The 21,706-nt window shown below is 44.5% G+C and overlaps 1 protein-coding gene across 1 annotated transcript; it reads right to left on the bottom strand.

The window, feature by feature from the left end:
- Positions 1-225: 225 nt before the first annotated feature.
- On the bottom strand, positions 226-19,302 carry syt3 (synaptotagmin III). Its single transcript, XM_071917177.2, has 10 exons — positions 19,152-19,302; positions 14,469-14,864; positions 13,313-13,421; positions 12,598-12,774; positions 8,253-8,379; positions 5,569-5,787; positions 4,195-4,315; positions 1,906-2,077; positions 1,008-1,137; positions 226-315 (listed from the first exon to the last, which is right to left on the bottom strand). Exons 1-10 carry the CDS (start codon positions 19,300-19,302, stop codon positions 226-228), a joined length of 1,692 nt encoding a protein of 563 aa, XP_071773278.1.
- Positions 19,303-21,706: the final 2,404 nt, after the last annotated feature.

Here is a 21,706-nt window from a genome sequence, read left to right as displayed (position 1 = left end):
TCTGATTTGCGTGCGTCTACCGTGCAGCGCGTGGATGTGCACCGTGTGTGTGAGACTCCAACAAAATAAATCCTGTTCAAAAGTAGACGATACCAGGGGATTGGATCGTTTGTGGAATGATATGCAGTCTAATACGTGGGCTGCCAGGAAAACAATGCCTTGAATGTGAAACCATGCCGGTGACAAAAAAACATGATTCATTCGAACAATGAGAGGCTCACAGTTTTACTCGGAGTGAGGACTGTCCACCACGATGTGCGGCTTGGGGGAGGATGCTGTGGCACTCTTTGTCACATACGTACTAATTGCTTTTTCCTGCAGAGGAAAAGAGATTGTGCTTGTGTTAATTCTGCTTGACAAAATGGTATAGCATTTTTGCATGTTTAATACAAATTCACTGAAGTTTTTAATTAAATTAAATTAAATTAAATTATTAGAAAAACAGACACGATAAGATGAAGATGACAATAGACGGTAACAGATGAAGGTGAAAAAAAAAAGCCAGCATTCAGACACAACACTACTATAACTACTACTACTGCTACTACTACTACCACTTCTACTACTACTATTACTGCTGCTACTACTACTACTACTACTGCTACTGCTACTGCTGCTGCTGCTACTACTACTACTACTTCTACTACTACTATTACTACTACTACTACTACTACTACTGCTACTACTAGCCTACTACTACTGCTACTGCTACTGCTGCTACTACTACTATTACTGCTACTACTACTACTACTACTACTACTAGGCTGCTACTACTACTACTACTATTACTGCTACTACTACTGGTACTACTACTACTACTGCTGCTGCTGTTACTGCTACTACTACTACTAGCCTACTAATAATAATAACAACAAATTGAATATATTATGGCTATCATGTCAAGCCTACACAGAACAGAACAGATATGGCACATAATATATAATCAAATAAGGTCATGTGGACGCACACACACACACACACACACACACACACATAATGCACATTACCTCCACGAGCTGATGCCAGTGCTCTATGGGTTTGCGTGGATTGGCCAGCATGGCTGCCCAGTGCTCCCTGCCTGGACCCTCAGCATCACTGCCCACACGACACATCCCTATAACCTCATTATGACCAATACTGACACACAGCAAGGGATGGAGGGACGGGAGCAAGGACGAGAGAGAGAGAGAGAGAGAGAGAGGGAGAGAGAGAGAGAGAGAGAGAGAGAGAGAGAGAGAGAGAGCAGAGAATAACAGAGGGAGGGAGGGGGAGAGATGGAGAGCCAGGATATAATAGAACAGAGAGACAGAGAGAGAGAGAGAGACAGGGCTTGTGAGGAACCGGCAGAGAGAGTCTCATTTATCAACCTTGAGTACTGGGAAAAGAATACAGCGGCTGAGGAAGGATATTGAATAGCAGCTCACAAATATACACAGGCCTGTATAAAGGCTTCGTGTCAGCGGGGAGCAGGCACACACACAAACACACAAACATACAAAAGCACACGCCTATGGAGATGCCAAATGGAGGGCTGAGTACATAATAGGGAGGCGGTGCATCTATACACAAACACATCAAGCAGCCAAGTGTTGCTGCGAGCGGCAGACAGGGAAACACTGGCAGGGTTACACCGTGTCTCACCAGCAGACACTTTCTCCTTTACTATTAGCATAAGCCATGCTTATTCATGAGGTGCCCGTCCTCTATGCAAAACAGCCGAGCGTCCACCAGGAGGCTGATTCACAAGGGGCCGTCACCGTGTTCAACACGGCGGCAACACGATCAAAACGCAATGGCCCAAAAGCGACGGCGAACATCACCCCGCACGTGCAAACACACACTCACTGAGCGGTAACGATCAGCACTCTGCGAAATAACAACACCGACGCGCCTTAGCTCGCTCACCAGTCATAGTCCATCACTGCAATGATGATGCATACACTCTCTATGTTTTCGTTGGGAATGTCAAAGACCAGCGCCTCGTTGTAGGTCGGATTCAGCGTGTTCTTCTTAATGGAAGTCTTCCTCTTTTTTAGCCGGCGCCCGTCACAGATCAGAGAGGCCTTTACGTACGGGTCTGAGGAAACACAGAGAGGGAGGGAGGGAGGGAGGGAAGGAAGGAGAGAGAGAGAGAGGAGGAAGGCGTGAGGGAGGGAAGGAGAGGGAGGGAGGGATGGAGAGAGAGAGGGGGAGGGAGGGAGGGAAGGAGGGAAGGAGAGAGAGAAGGGGAGGGAGGGAGGGAGGGATGGAGAGAGAGGGGGGGAGGGAGGGAGGGAGGGAAGGAGAAAGAGAAGGGGAGGGAGGGAGGGAAGGAGAAAGAGAAGAGGAGGGAGGGAGGGAAGGAAGGAGAGAGTGAAGTAAGGAGACAGAGGGAGGGGGAGGGATAAAGAGAGAGGGAGGTAGGGAAGGAGGGAAGGAAGGAGAGAGAGAGAGGAGGAAGGAGTGAGGGAGGAAAGGAGAGAGAGAAGAGGGGGAGGGAGGGAGGGATGGAGAGAGAGAGGGGGAGGGAGGGAGGGAGGGAAGGAGAAAGAGAAGGGGAGGGAGGGAGGGAAGGAAGGAGAGAGAGCGAAGTAAGGAGACAGAGGGAGGGGGAGGCATAAAGAGAGAGGGGACGTAGGGAAGGAGAAGGACAAAGGGAGATAGGGAAGGAGGTAGGAACAAAGCGAGGTAGGGAGAAAGAAAGAGGGAAGGAAGGAGGGAGCGAGAGGGAGAGAGAGAGAGGCAGGGAGTGAGTGGAGAGAATGAGATAAGGGGGGGACTCCTGGGAACGCTATTAGGTATTATGCTCACAGGTATCCGTCTGTAACACATAAAAGGCATGAAAATCAAGTCACCTTGGCAAAGCTGGATTAAGAATATAAAGGGAGAAAGCAGCACAGGTTGATTCACTTCAGTTATCCATTCAGCGCGAGCGGCTTTGTGGCAGCAGCCGGGGAAAATACACACCCAGGATTCGATTTTTATGGTACATTTTTAAGCATCTTTCGGGGCACTACAATCATCTTGCGATCATTACGGCAATAATAACGGCGTGCGGTCATTATCGTTTCAGATCTCATTTAATCTGAGAGCGCATCGCCATAGCAATCATCGGGTCTTCACAAGAGATGGATAACTAAATAATAAGACCTTTTATTAAGGCCTTTGTTAATTCAATATCATCATTAGCAAGCACGCTTCTTGATATCAGTCCCATGGGTGATGCTGTTGTTGTTTTTTAGCATTGATTCTGCGGTTTCACTTTGATACATTTGTTGTTACATTTGCAGCTGATTACAACAAAAAGCATTGCAACAAATGTAACAAATGAAAATTATAGCTTCAGGTAATATATTTAGAATGTAGAAATACTTATTCACTCCAACCGAGCTGTAGTCACTCATGTTTGTGTGCAGCAAAAGGCTCAGAGGTCGTTTTCTTACATCTGTTTCTTAAAGGAAAAATCCATCCTCAGATACTCTCACACTGTAACATATCATCAATCTGTGATGTTCACTGCATTCCAGTTAGGAGTTATTCTGTGATGAAGTGCTGTAATTTACTTTTTCTACTTCTACTTCAGTTAGTGATTTCCTACATTTCCCAGAATGCCTGTCGACAACCCCCAGAGAACTTGCCTTAACTTGTTCCATTCAGCTGCGGGTTATACACGTAGGTGGAGAGAGCAATAATGATATCGATCGCAAGAGCAAGAGAGCAAGAGTTGGTTTTTTTTCTGTTCGGGAAGGAGTGAGAGTCGCTCCCCCTTACTCAAAATACAACATGTCTTGTGGCTGCGTTGCATTCTGGTCTACCGAGGCTGCTGTGGGTGGAGGAATTGGTCTCTCTGCCTCGTCTGTGATGGATTTCTCCCTTTATGATTGTTGAATGTCGGAGTAAAATAGAAAGAAGACCTTGCTCTTTGATTCTGAGGGACTGACACCAAAACCTGATGTTTACTGCTGATGCTTTAGATCGAAAACTATCTTGATGTGAAGTAATGTTGCCTATATTTGGCCAGTTATCAGTGGGAATAAGAAAAATACACCACCAAACAACAAAATGGACCCAGAAATGCAAGCTACATTGCCGGCAGCTGTTTGTTTAACAGCATTAAAAGTGGTTTAGGGGGGGAGTTTTTCCTTTAAATGAGTTTTGAGCCAAGCTGCATGCTGGAGATCCTGTAGCAGCATGCTGTGCGTGTTAATCCTGTACCTGAGAAGCCAGTGAGGTCCATGGCTTTGAGGTTGGTGGCCTTGATGATTGTAGCAGTGAGCCTGCCTGCAGTGGGCAGGTAACACAGCGAGAAATTAAGCTCCCCGAGATCAGCCTTCTCCTGCAGGTCACAACACACACACACACACACACACACACACATACGGATCAGAGGTCAAGCTGTGGTGCTTTGTTCATAATACAGGAGACAGACATGGCATCTAAAGGCAGAGTTAGATAGGACACTCATTAACAGAACACTATCTTTTCATTTGCTATGATTGCTGTTATTGCCATCAGTCTGCGGCCAGAAAACAGCGACATCTGTGATTGACGCTGGGTGACAGCAGGCATCCTAATCTGGACGGGCAGAGTGTTTAGCGGAGGGAAAGTGCCGTCACTGTAAATGAATCATATGCCAATCTGTCAATGTCCCCAAGTGGAGGAAAGTGTTAAGTAGAGGTGACAATTCTCCGGGCTTTTTATATCTCCCCCTGCTCTCCCTTCCACTGATCCTCTCCCTGTCTGTGGTCTCCGTGGCTCCACAGTAATGACACCGGCGGTATTCAGGTCACACTGTGGCGTGACGACTCCTCAGTGGCACCGGGCCTCGCTGATCAATATTTCCCTGAGTGAAAAAACACTGAAAGATGCTGAGATGCCGATGCTGAAACTTATTTAATAAATGAAACATCCATGCCAAATGTTTTTTTTTTAAGACTTTGTTCTGTCTAATTTGCTAATGGCCCTCTATGCATATTTCATACACATTTGCTTGGGTACTGCTTCATAAAAATTTGGTTGTGGTTTGCAGTGTCTTTCCAGTAATCTTTATGTATCCTGGACTGAATTTTTCACATTCTGGACTAATGTATACATCAGCTTACAATTTCCGATTTGCACATATTTCTGGACATTTTCTGCATATGGGTCGATACAAATTTCTAGACACATTTCTGTCCGTATACTACCTCCGTCCATATATAGAGAATAGACAATAATGCACATTTTTTACATAGTATTCATATTTTTCATCCATTTTCTCTTCCTCTCAGCATGTTCTTCTGCTGTTATTTTGCACATCCTGCATACATGCTGTGATTCATATTTATTTTCATACTTTTCATTCACATATCACTACTTCACAAGTTCTAGTGTCGTAATTGTCACTTGTGCCATGTTTAATACCCTCCATTTGCTCTATTCTAAATTATACCCTATTTTTTCTTTGCTATATTCTAGAATTTGCTGCTGCAACGACCTGATATTGCCGCGGGGATCGTTCGAGCTTCGTCTAACCTAATCTAACCTCCGTCCCAAATGAACGCGATGGCATTATTTTGGGTTATTGCCGTGGCGGAGCGGCGTCCTTACCGCGGTGCCCTCCACGATGTCCCTCCAGACGGGTTTCTCCCCGGTGCCCTCGCTGAAGTCCAGCAGGTTGTCCACCACCACCTGGCCGATCAGGTCGTGTCTGGAGAAGCGGTCGAAGTCGTAAACAGAGAAATGCAGCTTCCTGGAATGTAGCTCATTCAGCGGCACGCCGAACTGAAACGTCTCGTTGAACACGGGGTTCAGGGTCTTTCTGTGGACCTGAGAGAGACAGAGAGAGTCAGAGTTTATTATGTGGCTATAGTGTTTTTGTGTTAAAGTGGTAATCTGTGTGAGATCTAGAGCTGCAACGATTAATCGATTAGCTGTCAACTATTAAATTAATCGCCAACTATTTTGATAATCGATTAATCGGTTTGAGTAATTTTTAAAGAAAAATAAGTCAAAATTCTCTGATTCCTTAAATGTGAATATTTTCTGGTTTCTTTACTCCTCTATGACAGTAAACTGAATATCTTTGGGTTGTGGACAAAACAAGACATTTGAGGACGTCATCTTGGGCTTTGGGAAACACTGATCGACATTTTTCACCATTTTCTGACATTTTATAGACCAAACAACTAATCGATTAATCGAGAAAATAATCGACAGATTAATCGACAATGAAAATAATCGTTAGTTGCAGCCCTAGTGAGATCCTTGTGTCTTTTCTGCTGATGAAGTTTCTGTAGGTGGCGCTCTTTTCTTTATCTGTTCAGCCATGGTGGCTATCGCTGCTCATGCTAACTACACAGTTCTTCTTCTGTTTATTCAAACAAACTGGAAACGTGAAACGCATCACTTGCAGTGTGGCAGAGGATTTTTCCCAAGAAAGACCTACCAGACATCGGGTGTTTAGAACAAGCAAATGTTAAAGCTTTCATGAACTGGATATAGGTGGAATCACTATTGTGTTATATCAATTGGCAAAACAGAGTAACAAAACATTTATTTATCTAACAATGTTGTGGATTATTACTTTAAATATTGCAGATGATATTCATCGACATAATTATGTGATTTATCTGCATTCCTTCAGAAGTAAGACATGTCAGGAATATTCCAGGAGCGAGAAGCTTCACCCAGCTGGCTGACCTTGCTCCCCAGCCAGAGGGCGAAAAGAGAATTTCTCCCCGTGTGGGATGAGGAATCAAATCCCTCCTGCTAGAATTAAATAAATCCCCTCTAAAACTCAACATTTTCTGTTCCACAGCACATACTAAAGGCAGAGGATTTTTTTCCAGAAACTATCGCAACACATTTCCTATAGCTAACTGTCTTTATTAGTTCACCTCTAGCCTGACTTGATAGCTACTGTATGTCGACCCAACTATCTTTAGCGCCAGAGTCCCCTGCTTGTTCCATCCTTCACCCGCATTACATCACAAATAGAATCGATCATTTTAAATCAGGGAAGGCAGTGCAACAGAGAACGCTAGCATTATTTAAAGAGACCAAGTGCAATTTCCTGCTCATCATATTTTAACACATTACAGACTACATTTGTAAATTTATCTTTCATCTCATTCAATCTTCAAATCCAAACTTTAGTATTTGTCAGTTTACTAGTGGGATTTATTTGCTATGAAAGCATTTGATATAAATGCTGTCATGCGATGGAGCCGGTTATAATTAAAATGTGACACACGCTCCATTCCAAATCCAACGTTTGTCACTGCATGAGTGGGTTTGTCACTCCTGCTTATTAGCACTTGATGATTACTTGTTAGCTTTGGATTAAACATGGAAGTTGATGCAAAAGCTGTGCCTCTAGCAACCAGAAACACTGAGCTCTAACATCTAGTTGAGGGTGATATCCAGTCATCCTGTTTCTCATTTCAAAATAGTTTGGAAGATAAATGTAGTCAGCATAGCAAAATCTGAATTTTGTAAAAAATTACATGTTTAATGAGGACGTGATTGAAATTGAACAATCATCTATGCTCTAAACAATAGGGAAGCAGTATTATGCAAATGACTGAAGCTTTCACACTTTCCAGTGGCTGAAAGAGCCTTTGTGATGTCGACAGTCTCACAAAGGGAGACCAAAAGGGAGAAATTTCAAATCGCTACTGCTCCATTGTCACTGAAATCTCACTTTTCACACTTTGCTGGTTCTACACGTTCAGTTGGCATCGATCATGTTGGACTTACAAGGCAAAACCTTCAAACTTCTGAATTTCTGTCTGTTTTATTCCTACACTGTAGGCAGTATCTGCAATATTTGTGAGCACGAAGCCTGAAAACAGAAAACTAAGACTCAAATTTGTGATGCCGTTGAGCAAGTCATAACTCTGGAGCCGCTCCAGAGGATAAATTAGGAGAGCGTCCAGCGGAGGATTTTTAAAGGCTAAAGTACATTTCCTGGTGCAGAACGTACCCAAATGTACTCAAATATTGACTGAACTGTCCTTAAACAACGGAATAACACATATGAGATTCTTAAATTGAGCGGTGGCCCCCTTTAATAGTCTGAAGCACATTATCTTGAATAAATTATGCCTTTAGATTAGATTAGATTAGATTTGATGAAACTTTAATGATCCCCGTGGGGAGATGGGGTCAGTGCAGCAGCAGAGAATAGGAAATGGATAAGAGTATGACAAAAAAAAAAAAAGGGAAACACTGAAGATGATAAAAACAAGTGGACTGGAGGTGAGCGAGGCGGGCGAGGGAGTGGGAGGCACCTTGGTCTGGAATTTCTTCTTCCTGTCTGGCAGTAGGTAGATCTTAACGTACGGGTCGGAGAAGCCGTTGGCATCTTTAGCTGGCAGGTCCAGAGCTTTCAGGATCTTCACCACCAACTGCTCCGTGCTGCCACACACACACACACACACACACACACACACACACACACCAAACCCTATATTAGACTTTCACATACTTACAAAAAACGACTCTAAGGCCCAGCACTCACACACACACAACAAAACCTATATTAGACAGACACACACTTACACAAATAGTCTATGAGACCTAGACAGGGTCAGCCCACGCTCAAATACACTCACACACACACACACACACACACACCTGTGCAGACTTTGTATACAGATAACAGCGTGGGAGGCTCAGTATCTCTGGAGCAAGCAATAGCGCGTATGTGTGTGTGTGTGTGTGTGTGTGTGTGTGTGTGTGTGTCATCCCTGCAGCTGCGTCATGGTTGCAGTATCAGCGATGTGAGATGTAAGCACAGTAAGCACAGATGTACAGCCAGTGAGAAAGAGAGTCTGGGCAAAGCCAAGCCATTAATAATCCTTAACATATTACCCTTTGTTGTAGTCAGTTTGGGCCACACAAACAACGCTGTTTGTTTAACAAACACACACACACACACACACACACACACACACACACTAGATGCATGTAAATACACGCACAAAGACACACAAATGCAACATGCATCTATACACACACTTGTATGCTTGTATGGAAATACATACTGGCATTAGACCAATATATCAGGTCGATATTGACCTTTTATTAAAAAGTGTCCAGTCAGTGTCTTCACCTTTCCATATGGTGGTTTGTTTGATTACATATTTATTGTAGAATTGATCAATACTACACTGGTTATCTATAGGAAGCCCTTAATCTGAACTGATTCTAAAACTTTGATATATTTCACACAAGAATGCATGAATATGTTTTTCTTGTTTTTGAATTTGAATTTATTGAATTTGAATTTATTGAAAGGATAGAATTTGAATTTAGTGAAAGGATAGCCCCTTGAGATGTAGCATCTCATTTTCGAGGGGGTCCTATATCATATATCATTTTCTTATACTTCTTAATTTATATGGAGAGTTTTAGTGTCTTATGGTCTAAATGCTGTTTCAGAGTCTTTTCCACACTGGCAAGAATACAATTCTGGTGGAAACAATGAATACTTGTCATTTCTGGGAATTTTTTTGTCAATAAATTGGTCAACTTTTAAGATAGTGAATACCGCTACAAAATATCGGTAGCTTCAGTGCAAAAATATCAGGTATCAGCCTTGAAAAACCCATATCAGTCAAACCCAACGCACACACACACACACACACACATACAGACTCACACACTCACAAATGCCCATACACGCACTGTCAGACTGAAAGTGTCACCATCTTTCTCTGTCACACACACACACACTGATATAGATGTCTTTACGTCCGAATGCCCCCCAACCCCACAGTCATGGGTGCATCTCCCGCGCTGTTTATTATGTATTTAATTAGCGGATGAAGTCGAGGACGGCTCGGAGGCCTTTAATCAGCCCTCGTTAGACTGCGTCTCCCCGCGTTAAGCAGCGTGTCAGCACTTCATTAGCTCCTTCGGGAGAGCAGCGTGAACTTTGGGGCCGAGGACGGACCGACGGGACAGAGCCTGCGGTGCCTCTGGCAGACAGGCCCTCGGTCTGCTCGGACCAGCCGCGAATAAGATACGCTTGTTGACGGCACAACCGTGGCCAATCAGGACACGTGTTTACCTCTGAATCACGTCCAATTAAGGCAATCGGATAAACATGCCCACCCTGCAATCACATCAAATCAGGGAGACGATAAACAGGACAAACACAGAAATTACTGTAGGAAATTACATTTCCAGCTCAGCCAGATAAACATTCTAATGAGAAAACCCTGACCAATTCGAATATACATCTAATGATCTGTAATCCAGTATAATTTCCTGCTGTGTTGGCATTAGGGATGCTGCAGTCGCCGTGATCAAGATGCTCAGACCTACAGTAACTAAAAATGACAGGAAGCCTGTGTCCCTGATCACGTCATTTTCCTGCATTTGTTGTTTGTTACAAAGCACCGGCTGCAGGTTTTCCCGCGCTCACGTGTCTCTCGTCAGAATAAGACATGAGCCCGAACAAAAACCAAGGTTCCTACACAATCCCCAAGGTATGGTGCAGAGAATATACCTATTACTGCTCAAGCAGAGAGCGAAATTCACGGCCTTATTCCTGGCAGACAATGCCTGAGAGCTAGCTGTTACTCCCACAGTGGAAATGTGTCAGCTTTTAATGGGAGTGTCAATAGAAATGCCTTTCCCAGAGGATCTGAGGGAGATTGACATTGTTGTTCCGACTGTTATGCCCCAGATAGTGGGGGTCTCACACATTAACGTCCCAATTTTACCACAGCTCCAGTACTAGCTCACACCTCCACACGCTCTTGCAGCTACATCTCTAACCTCGCTGTTTCTTGCCTCAGTCCCTTCCCCTCTCCTGCTGGTCTCGCTAAACCAATTCCCCTCCAGTGTAATGACAGGCAACTACAGCACTACATAAATTATCTCACGGCTTAATAAATGGGAAAAAAGGGGCACATGAGCGGTTTTCATCATCAACCTCCCTCTCCGTCCAACTCCCTCGCTAATGCTCTGTGTCTGTAATTCCAGCTTATAACACAGTCTGGTGTTATTATGTGTTGACAGGGGCTGCTGTTTAAAGTGGCTCACCAATATATAATTCATGACTGAAACGGCCTCTCACTCCCTTTCTTTTCTGACCATCAGCACTTTCGCCCTTTGCAATGTTTCTGTATGTCAGGGGAGGCAGAAATGGGGACCCAGCCTGCCGGGACAGAGACAGACTGAGCAAGGCAAGCTGTACACCCCACACACACACACACACACACAAACACATAAACCCTCCCATCACCTCATCCTCGCAGCATGGCGCCCGCCAATTACTTAAACCCAAATTCTCCAGCAGAGAATATTCAATAGCGGCTTGTCAAAGACACACAAAGGAGCAAAATGAAAGCAACTAGAGCAATTATCTCTGAAAACTCTTCATTATCTTTAGAAAATTCTACATCTGTTCCGTACAGTACATAAAAGACATGACTGCTGTCTTGTCATTTATATTTAAAACTGCTACGTGTCGCATTTTTAAAAATCAATATATTGTTGTCAAATTAACTGTTATACCTTGGTGTAATTACCGTAAACAAATGAGAGCACGGTCATTTGGGTATCGGGCGACTGGTATCTATCTCACACCAGTAGTGTTGTTAGCGCTTCTCAAAATAAAGACCACATTTCCCATAAACCCCATTGCTTTCTGTCACAAAGGATGTTACTACTCCCCTCCCTGTTGTCGCTCCATATGTGTTTGCTTTCTCTGTCTTGTGTTTTGTGCCATAAAGCAATCCAGCAGATTTCCTGCAAAATCTTTCCCGATGGCACACAATGTAAAATGCAGTGTAGAGGCTGCCAATCTCGATGATGGTCTCATTTGTTGATGGCAATTATACTAATGTCTCAAAATGAATGTGGTACGAACTTGAATAGACAGAACGGATGGTCGGCCCGGTGTGTATTTTTATGTGCACCGTTGGACTAGCTTCTGTATGAACCGACTTGAGGCAAGTCGCTAATGTGGGAGGTTTTGCAGCAAGGACCAAAGCAGCGGAAAACTGGCACTGCAGCTGCATTAAGTTGTCACTCATGACTCTTTTACAAGTTGCTGCTGTCTTTTTAAGTAGGTCAAAAGTTTTGACGTGTGCACAGTTAGTGGAAGTGGTTCTAGTTGAGTTAATCTCAGTTTCAGCCAATGTCCGTTAGCTGTTTAAAGTTAGCGAATGGTAACTTTTCTTCTCCACTAAAGGTAGGCTAACATACGTTAGTTTATAACATTTAAGGGATTATTACGTTAAAGGTACCTATGATGCTTACCAGCTAGGTTTGCTAATATGCTAATGTTGGCTAGAAGAGCTAGCGAGAGAAGTACAATCCTTGACAATGCTATGTTAACCTCATCGCTAACGTTAGCTTTCAGTTGAGTTTTGACAGTTTGCTAACAGACTCATCTGCACAGTTCTCAAGCAAGTGTGACAGACTTTGCGTTGTCACCATGGAAACTTAAAATTTACATTTTATGCTCTACTACCCAAATTACCATAGCAAACAGTGGAAGGACCGTTCTATGCATTCAAGTTCTGTGGTGTTAATGATTTATTGATGTTAACATGTAGCACTTGTAAGTGGCCTCCCACAGAGGGAGCAGGCTGTTTTGGTGTGAACTCGCTGACTTACTTGAAGGCGTAGCGCAGGAGGAAGCTGATCTTGCCGCAGTTGTCGCCCTGCTTCCCTTCGCCCTGGTCGCCTTTGGGTCTGTAGAGCTCCGGTTTGATCTGTCCGATGCTGGTTACCTGCTCCTTCTCCTCGCCGTGGAAATCAGGGCTGGAGAGCTGGTGAGTCATGGGCTTGGGCCTGAACAGAAACACAAGAGCTCGGAGGGTGAATATTAAGTGAAGTGCACACACACACACACACACACACACACACACATGCAATAGAGGGATGATGCTATGCAACACTGTGATGCAGCGGCATAATCAGGGATTTAGTGGAGGGTAAACCATCTAAACGCTGTTTACCCACCGCTTTCATTTGCAGAATAGACTTGAATAGTGAATTTATAGTACACATCACAGTAAGAAGTTTCAAACCAATGTAATTTGTATGACTGATTTTTTTTTTTATATAGTGTCTTTGACTGATAGTGTTTTTCAAAGGAAAAAGCATAAATTAATGTTTTTGACAGTAACTGACTTTTCCTTATATTGGTGGCAGGTTGCTTTATGATAATCACTCGCTGGAGGTCATAGTTCCCCCACCTTTTTATTTACCACTAAATCACTGGGTGTAATAACAAAATGCTCTATCAGCAACAAATGTTCGATGACAAATACACAAAATGCACATACAATTGTACATGCACACACACACACACACACACAGCACTGACCGTGAGGTGACCTGCTGCTGGGAGTGGGCGTTGGGCAGGTCTTTGACAGGCTGGGCTCCTCCCTCTGAGTTGGGGACGTCCGGAGACGTCTGGCTCAGCTTCAGAGTTCCTGCCAGCGCTGGAAAATGGAGAGAGACGATCTTTAAGAGACTCTTGTGTCTCTTTTGTTATTGCCGTTGTGGCGTCAGTTGTTACAGCGGCTCTGAGAGCAATGCCTTTTTTTGTAAAGCATGGTCGGCATCATTGATTTCATTGATTGTATTGCATTGATTTTACGGACAGTTAACAGTGGGGAGGAGGAAAGGAACAGGAGGAGATATTTCCAGCAGCACAGCGAGAGCCAGAGCCATTCGAAACCACACAACTGAGTGAATGGTATGTGCAGGGAAGTAGTGGAGTGTGAACCATCTAAAAACCCACATCAAACTGGTGTAAGTTAGATGAAGATACTTAGAAAACATTTTGACGTTGAATAGATGTTGATAGGACGTTGAAAACCCGTGCAGCGCCAAAATGAAAAGACCTGCATTGTTTTGTGAAATCAGGACCTAAATATCTCTCTGATATCAGTTGAAAACAGTTTCTAAAGCTGTTTAATATGACTTTTTACTGTGTGGTTATATCATGTTGTGAAAATCGTGTTCTTGTTTGGGTTGATGTTGATCTCAGCCGCCTCCTGCCTCGCAGAACGTCAAATGCTTGCTGGGAAGTCTTTTAAGATAAAAACCAAAGTTAATGCTTTTATGAAAATGCAACTGATTTTTGTTTTATATTGGTGGTTGTTTTCTTTGAGATGATCGCCGACTGAAGGTCATCGTTTACCTATTTCTGTATTTTAATCATACATCACTGGGCGTGCGCGTTAGCCGGCTAAGCCACTGAGATTTCCCCCACAAAAAAGTTATATTCCTTGAATGTAGCACTAGTGAAAAAAAATGTATGTATAGAATAATGGTTAGCATTTATCACACCGGTGCCACACAAATAAATTATTTTACTGTTCGGTATGTAGGTGAATCTATTAAATACTGTGTGAGTATATTAAAATGAAAGGTTATTGACCGAGACACTGCATTACTCTTACAGTCAGAGTGGGATTAAGAGTGTCTAATGTCTGCTGGGTAACACAGTAAGCAGTGCTTGCTTGCTCTCTCACCAGCGTTGTTGGGGTAGGAGTCCATGTCCAGGTAGGAGTGCTCCTGGGTCTCCTGCGGCCCCCCCACCACGCCCCCCACCTCCCCCCTCTCCAGCCCCACCAGGTCAGAGAAATGGGGGTGGTGCTGGCCCTGCTGGCCCAGCGAGGGGTAGAGCGAGGAGGAGGAGTGGCCCTCCTTCCTCTGCAGCAGCGGCGGCAGGAGGGAAGCCCCCCCGCCGCCCCCCAGACTCCCGACGCCGGCGCTCCCGGGCAGCAGCCCCGACGTCAGGCTCAGGCCGCCGCCCTCCTTGTCCCGCCATGGCAGCCAGCAGAGCTTCCAGGAGACGAAGAGGGAGACGGAGAGGAGGACGATGCCGCAAAACGTCACGATGACCGACAGCAGGCTGACAGAGATCTCTACAGGACGGGAGGAAACAGAGGCAAAGGAGATGAAGGAGAAGGGGAACGAAAAGAACAAAATAGAGGTTTCAGCAAACAGAAGGGAGCAGTAGCCTATATTTACATAAAAGCAAACACGTCCCAAAAAAGAAACTAATGAAGAGAACGTAGCTTTCAGGAAATAGAAATGAACCTCATCATTTTATGTCCTATATTTACACATAAGTGAATAAATCTCATAGAAGAGATTCATAAAGAGAACACAGCTTTCAAGACACAGAAAGGAATCACAATCTCATCATGACGTGTCCTATATTTACCCAGAAGCAAACAAGTCTTGTAATACAGTTTCCTAGCAAATCAGCAGTAACCCACTGCATGCATGATCAACAAACCATATCACCCCCCCCCCTTCTACCCGCCCCCAAAAAATCTGCAAATCCCATATCATGGAGCAGGAGAGGGAAGCCACTGTAGGCGTGAATTGATATGCATCCCCTGAAGCTCCGATTCCACATTTGAATCCTGAGCTTAAAATGGGGGCAAACGTTGGCGGAGTGGTATCACAGAGGAGGGGAGGGGGGGAGGGAGGAGGGGGGAGCAAACAATAAAAAATACCAACACCCACAGTGATGTTTCTATGCAATGTCATTAAGCATTTCCTCGCGGTTATGAGCTTTTTAATCTCTGACGACTGAAGGATTGTGTCTGAGGGGTGGGTGGGGGGAAGTGTGTGTGTGTGTGTGTGTGGGGGGGGGGGGGGGGGGGGGTTTGTTCGACGGGGAGGGTGTGGGTGTGTGTGTGTGGGGGGGTGGAGTATGAGTCATCCAAATGAAAAACGTCCAGAGAAGAAGAAAAGCGCCGTTTCAGCACCAGACTGTTGGACAGTTCCAGCAACAGAGCCCCGTCAAAGAGAATGCATAAATGAGAGAGAGTCGACTCGAATTGCAAGGCTTGGGAACTTTTGTAGTTCTGTTTACGATTCGGAAGACTGGAAGACTGGAAGACTGCACGTGTCAGAGCCTATGATACGCAAATTAATCACAGATTCATAAATTTGTAAATACCCTATAAATATTCAGAGAATATTTATAAAAAAATATATTCTAAATATTCAATGAATATTTATCATTATCCTGAACACGTTTGATGTATATTTATAAATAGCATGTTTTGGTCTGATGACTGCCTTGACAAAAGGGCCAATCAGAGCCCGCATTGAACTGTAGGCCGAAGCCCCTAAACATGAATATTTATGGCATCCCAGTAGCCCAAGGAGACTCATTATGATATTGTGCAGGTTTCTTCGACCTTATTCACTTCCCACCTAGCAGCTTCTAATCGGAAATCTTGCTTCTTGCCATCTTGGGCTCCGTCCAGACCAGAGGGCTGCCAATTAACCAGTCTTCCTGTCTGCGGGCAGGCCAATCATCACCTTAGTGTAGAACAGCACTGTACTACCATCCCAGGAAAATGTTTCCATACCCACCCCACCCCCACTACCACCACACACACACACACACACACACACACACACACACAAAACACAAAAACAAGCACCCCTCCTTTTTTCCTTACCCTCTTTTCCCTCAATTTACTTCAATTCAAAGTAGCTTTATGGGCATGACAAAGACCTAAACACTGTTAAATCGCACAAAGAATGAGAATGAGAGAGAATGAAATTTTTATCTGTAACAGGCTGACAACAAGACTGAGAGCAAATGAGCAAAAACAAGACAACAGCAGCCAATCCTCCAGCCCTGGGGTACGTCTTCTGGAATTCGGTTCGCCTTCTGTCTCTATCTGCCCTCCCTCTCTTCTCTTTTCCACTCTCTCCTCCATTTAATCCCCTCTTACACCCCTCATTCCTTGCTGTCATTTATTTCCCCTTGTCGTCTACCTCTGCATGCTTTTACCTTATTCCTCTCCTCAGCGACCGCCTCTTTGTTCATCACCCCAATCTTCTCTAACCCCTCTTCTCTCTCTCTCTCTCTCTCTCTCTCTCCCGCCTCTCTCTGCCTGTCTTCCCTCTCCTCTCTCGTTCTCTCTTTGGTGAATTATTCATCAGTCTGTGTATGTCATTAATCAGCACTTGTTCAAAAGATATGATCAGAGAAAGAGAGGGGGGGGGTGAAAGGTGGGGGATGGGCGAGGGGACATCGATCTGTCGCTGTGGAGGAAAGGATGAGGAAGGAGGGAGGGGAAGGAGGTAAAGAACGAGGGATGGAGACAGAAAGAGAGAAAAGGAAGGGGAGATGCAGGGGAAAATGCATAGAGAGAGAAGGAGAGGAGATGACAGAGACAGGGAGGAGGGAGAAGGGGGAGGAGAGGAAAAGAGGGCAGAGGAAGGTAGGGCGAGGTAGACAACGACAAGAGAAAGAGAGAGAGGTAATGATGGAAGGGAGAGAGAGAGAGACAGAGAGAGAGAGAGAAAACACTGAGATAGACCACAGTACGGCCTGTAGGGATAGAAAGAGAGAGAGAGAGAGAGAGATAGAGGGGAAACACTGAGATAGACCACAGTACGGCCTGTAGGGATAGAAAGAGAGAGAGAGAGAGAGAGAGAGAGAGAGAGAGGGGAAACAGTTTGGTGCACATGTTGAAACAGACATATTGGCTGGCTGGCTCTATTCCCTTCCTTTTACACATCCACAGACGAGGAGGAGGACGAAGAGGAGGAGGGAGGAAGGAAGGAAGGCTTGATAAAGTCCACACAAGTACCGCGACATGTGTGAAAGAGTGGAAAACAAAGAGACAATGATAGAGAGAGAAGGTGCGAGGGAACAAGTGATAGAGAGAGAAACGGTGAGATGGAGGAAAACAAGGTGACAATGATTTAGAGTGAAACCCAAAGAGAGGGGAGGGGTTTAGGATGAGAAAGGTTAATGTATTGATCCGGTGGGGAAAAACAAAGCGAGAAGGCAGAGGAGTCGGTTGTGTGTGTGGCTGGCAGATCAGGGCGCCCCGATAAGACAAGGCTGTGATCAAACGTGTGTGGGGACTGTGTCGGGGGGGGCAAGCCGCTCGCCTCCATTTGTCTCTCTTTAGGGCAGACGCTTTACCTTTCCCAGCGCTGATCCCGCCAAAGATCCATCGCTAAGCCACAAAGCATAAAAAGTGAGTCGGTGGGCGGGCGGGTAGGGGGCCTCTGAAGTGCACAGCGAAGTGGGACCGAGACTCCCTGTCAATCAGTGACTGATGCAACCCCGCTGGGAGTCGTACAACCCTCCACATCAAACACATCTCCGCTGCTTACACAAGCCATTCGCTGACAGCTTTCGGCAGTCGCGGCCCTCCGAGGGCCTCGGAGACTTCCGTCAGCAAACATCGAAAAAAGCCACAGCTGGTGAGCGAGGGGGCCAGCGCCTAAAACCATGGCGTGACATTTCTTCACAGAGCCATGCAAATCTCCAGGAGCAACATGCAGCCAATCCAGGCTAATCTACACTGAGCCACAGATATCCGCGCTAATCTGCATAACAGCACATTGCACTTCCAAATGATTCAATGGGAACCCACACACAATACTCTGCCATCCGCAGTATGACGCACCTACACTGTTTGATAAAAAAAACATGAAATAACATATTTGTTATACAGCGGCGAGATAACAATCGCAGAGGTATGAATTCCACCGAGGCTTTTTTTGGCCTCGTAAAAGCAGTGGGCTGGTCTTGTATCATAGCCATTTCAGTATAGCAGATGAATATTTCATGGTTCATAGAGGCTCCCTGATTTCTTCTGAGCGCACAGAACATCTGACCACTTTTTCAAACACTGACCCCTAAAAAAACGAGTCTTCTTCATAACATTCGCCTCCTCATACCTTAATAACATATGTGATGTTAAGTTTATGAAGGCAGTACTGATATTTTTGTATTGAAGCTTCCAGTATTTTGTGCCAATGTTCGATATCTGTAAATTTGACCATTTTGTGGAAAAAAATACAGAAAATGTACAATGATTTAGTGTTTCCCCCAGCATTTTACCCTTGAAAATCCTCTGAAACAGCATTTAGACCATAATGGGACACTAAAACTCTATCCATATTAATGAAATTCTTAGGCTCCTTAAAGAGTAACTAAACCCCAAACCCAAATTGGTGTAAAGCCTGACATCTAATGGTAAAAAACATGCTACTGAAATCGCCATCTGCTATTGGCTGATCTTTGGTGCCAAGTGATGTCACCTTCTATAGAGTACAACAGGTGGTGACATCATCTGACACCAAAGATCAGCCAATAGCAGATACGCTTATCACCAAATAGATATACTGATCAACCCCAGCTTCAGTGCATCCGTTACCTGTGTCCAGCTGTCTGTTGCGGCCTCTCAGCAGGTAGCTGAACTCCTGGCAGCGTTCACTCTGGCTGTAGCCTCTTGGGGAGTTGAAGCACAGCTCTTCCACCAACACCAGCGCCTTCTTACACAGGTCTTCATCCCAGTCCCCCGACATCCTCCAATCCGCATTGCACTCCCACCAGCAGTCAGCCAATGACAGCGCAGCCCTCGCCGCCCTCGCCTATCGGACGGCGCTTGGGTGAGAAGAGGACTGGCCCGTCCACCTTTTACAAGGCGTCTATTGAGGGAGAGGAGGAGGTAGAGGAGGCTGATGGAGCTGCACCAATAAAGGAAGAAAGTGAGGGGCTCTGCTGGGTGTCTTGGTCTGGATCTGAGCCACACCCCCCCTCTCACTTTCCCTAAAAGACAAGAAAGGAGAGAAATTGGCTACTTAAGTGTTAGGAAATAAAACTGTACAAATCAGTATTTAAGCTTTCTTGTAATCCTTTAAAGGAATACACCAAGTTTTTGGGAGATTGTCCCATTGTTCAACCTGTTACGTTGTGAGAACATAGTAATCCATATGTCCCTGATAGATCATTGGCTTCAGTGCTACATGCTAACACTTTAGCATCCACTATGTTGAGTGATAGTAGGCTACTAGCATTATCTCAAAAGTCAGAAAATGAGAACTTGTAACAGCTCTAAAGCTAAATAGTATGTTATTTTTAATGATACGCGGCCAAGTCTGGCAGTTTTGGTAAAATTTACCCAAAATATGATACAAAAATAACATACTGTTTTGAACCACCAGGAACTACTTTTCCTGTTTCAACAGTAAGTGAAGGTGGAGGGTGATGGGAGACTGTGTACAGCTAAAAATCACTGGATGAATATGTGGTTTCTCTCCTGAAATAGTTCCAAAACAAACCTGACTACATCAGCTATATTGAGTTAATGACATTTAATTTATAAAATTTATGAGTCTACAGGCCCTATAATAAAAAACACTGACAATGTTTTATTACTGAAAGGTCAGTCTTCTTAGTTAATGCTGGATAATGCTAGCAGCCAGCTATCACTCAACATAGTGTCTGCTAAAGAGTTAGCCTGGAGCAACGGAGCAAATGATCTACTGGGGACACATTGATTGATTTCGGTGTCTGTGTTTTCATCAGTTAACAGGTTAAGCTGACCAACAGGCCAATCTCCTTAAAACTTGGTGTAATCCTTTAGGTTAAAGCACTCTTTATGTGATTATAGTGTCATTTAGACCTCAACAGAATTGATAAGAGGTAAATTATGAGGTGTTTCACAAATGTTGAAGAGACTACAAGCTGTGAGAGAGAAAGAGACTGTGTACTGGCTTCTTTTTTTGATTTGTAGTGGTTTGTTTTTTCAAAGGTGTAACCAATTCCACCGATGTGACCAGAAAATATAGAAATATTCAGTCAAGGTCAGGAGAACGAGAGGCCTGTTGGTAGCAAATACAACCAGCTGTCTCAAATTTTGCTCTATTTCATTACTAGATAGTTAGACTGTAATGGAGGAAAAGTGCAGCTGTAATCTGAAGCATTACCAGAGTTTTAATAACGACATAAATGCATGGTTTATGTGTTTTTACCTTTATTGAACTGGACTCTTGAGGTACTGGGCCATGTTGAATTTGTCAGCCGGAGTGGAGTCACTCTACATGTAGTATTTTCTTCGCAAACAGATTGAGCTGAGCAGTACCGAGTTATGCCTCCAGTGCATGCATAACCTTTAGCTTGTTATTTTCCTAATGTCTCAGAGACCAGAAAAAGAAGTCCGCAAGACAACTGCCTTTCTGTTTTTTTTTTGTTTTTTTTACTGCAAGTCGGCCACGGAGTTGAGCTCTTAGTCATCTAGCTCCAAGAGGAATCGGTGGAATGCATCGGTTTCCCTGGCTTCTCCAACACATCAGCGTATATTGGGATTCAGTAATGGATTTGTGGAATGTCTTTCGAAGGGCTCCGGCATCACCTGAAAAACAATCAGAATCGATCGATGAGCGAGGTGCACGAGGCCAAGGGCAACAGAGAGAAACAACAAGAAGGACAGAGATAATAGCAAATAAACTGAAATCCCACCCCATGCATTCTGAGAACTGCAAATTGCACGAAACGGCATCAGATGCAAGTATAATTAGATGAAACGGAGGTCTGCATGCGTTGCGTGTGTCCTGCTTGTCCTTTCATCCAAGAGGAACCAGACTTCTTTAGCATACTGTCTTTGTTTTTGAACTCATTCTGTCTCAATAAAAGCAGGTCAATGCCCAAACTCCAGTTTCTCACGGTCTGTGGGTCTGCAGGGACTCCAACTGAGGGGAATATATGTAAAGTTGTGTCTAATAATACGTATCTGTTGAAAGAGGGTCGAGTATTAAATGTTTTTCTCGCTAAAACTCTTCAATGGGCCGTGGTAGACTTGGAAAAATAAATCACGGGCGAAACAATGTTCGCGGTGAGAGGTCAGCTGGCTTGTCCACCGAGCTGCTTTGTCCTTGTGAAGTAGTGGACCTGTTTCTCAAACAAGGTGCCTCGTCAGACAGAGGAAGG

This window comes from Centroberyx gerrardi, chromosome 7 (assembly GCF_048128805.1).
Source record: "Centroberyx gerrardi isolate f3 chromosome 7, fCenGer3.hap1.cur.20231027, whole genome shotgun sequence".
NCBI lineage: Eukaryota > Metazoa > Chordata > Actinopteri > Beryciformes > Berycidae > Centroberyx > Centroberyx gerrardi.
The sequence above is the reverse complement of the archived record's forward strand: the minus strand, read 5'-3'. Positions and strand labels throughout refer to the sequence as shown.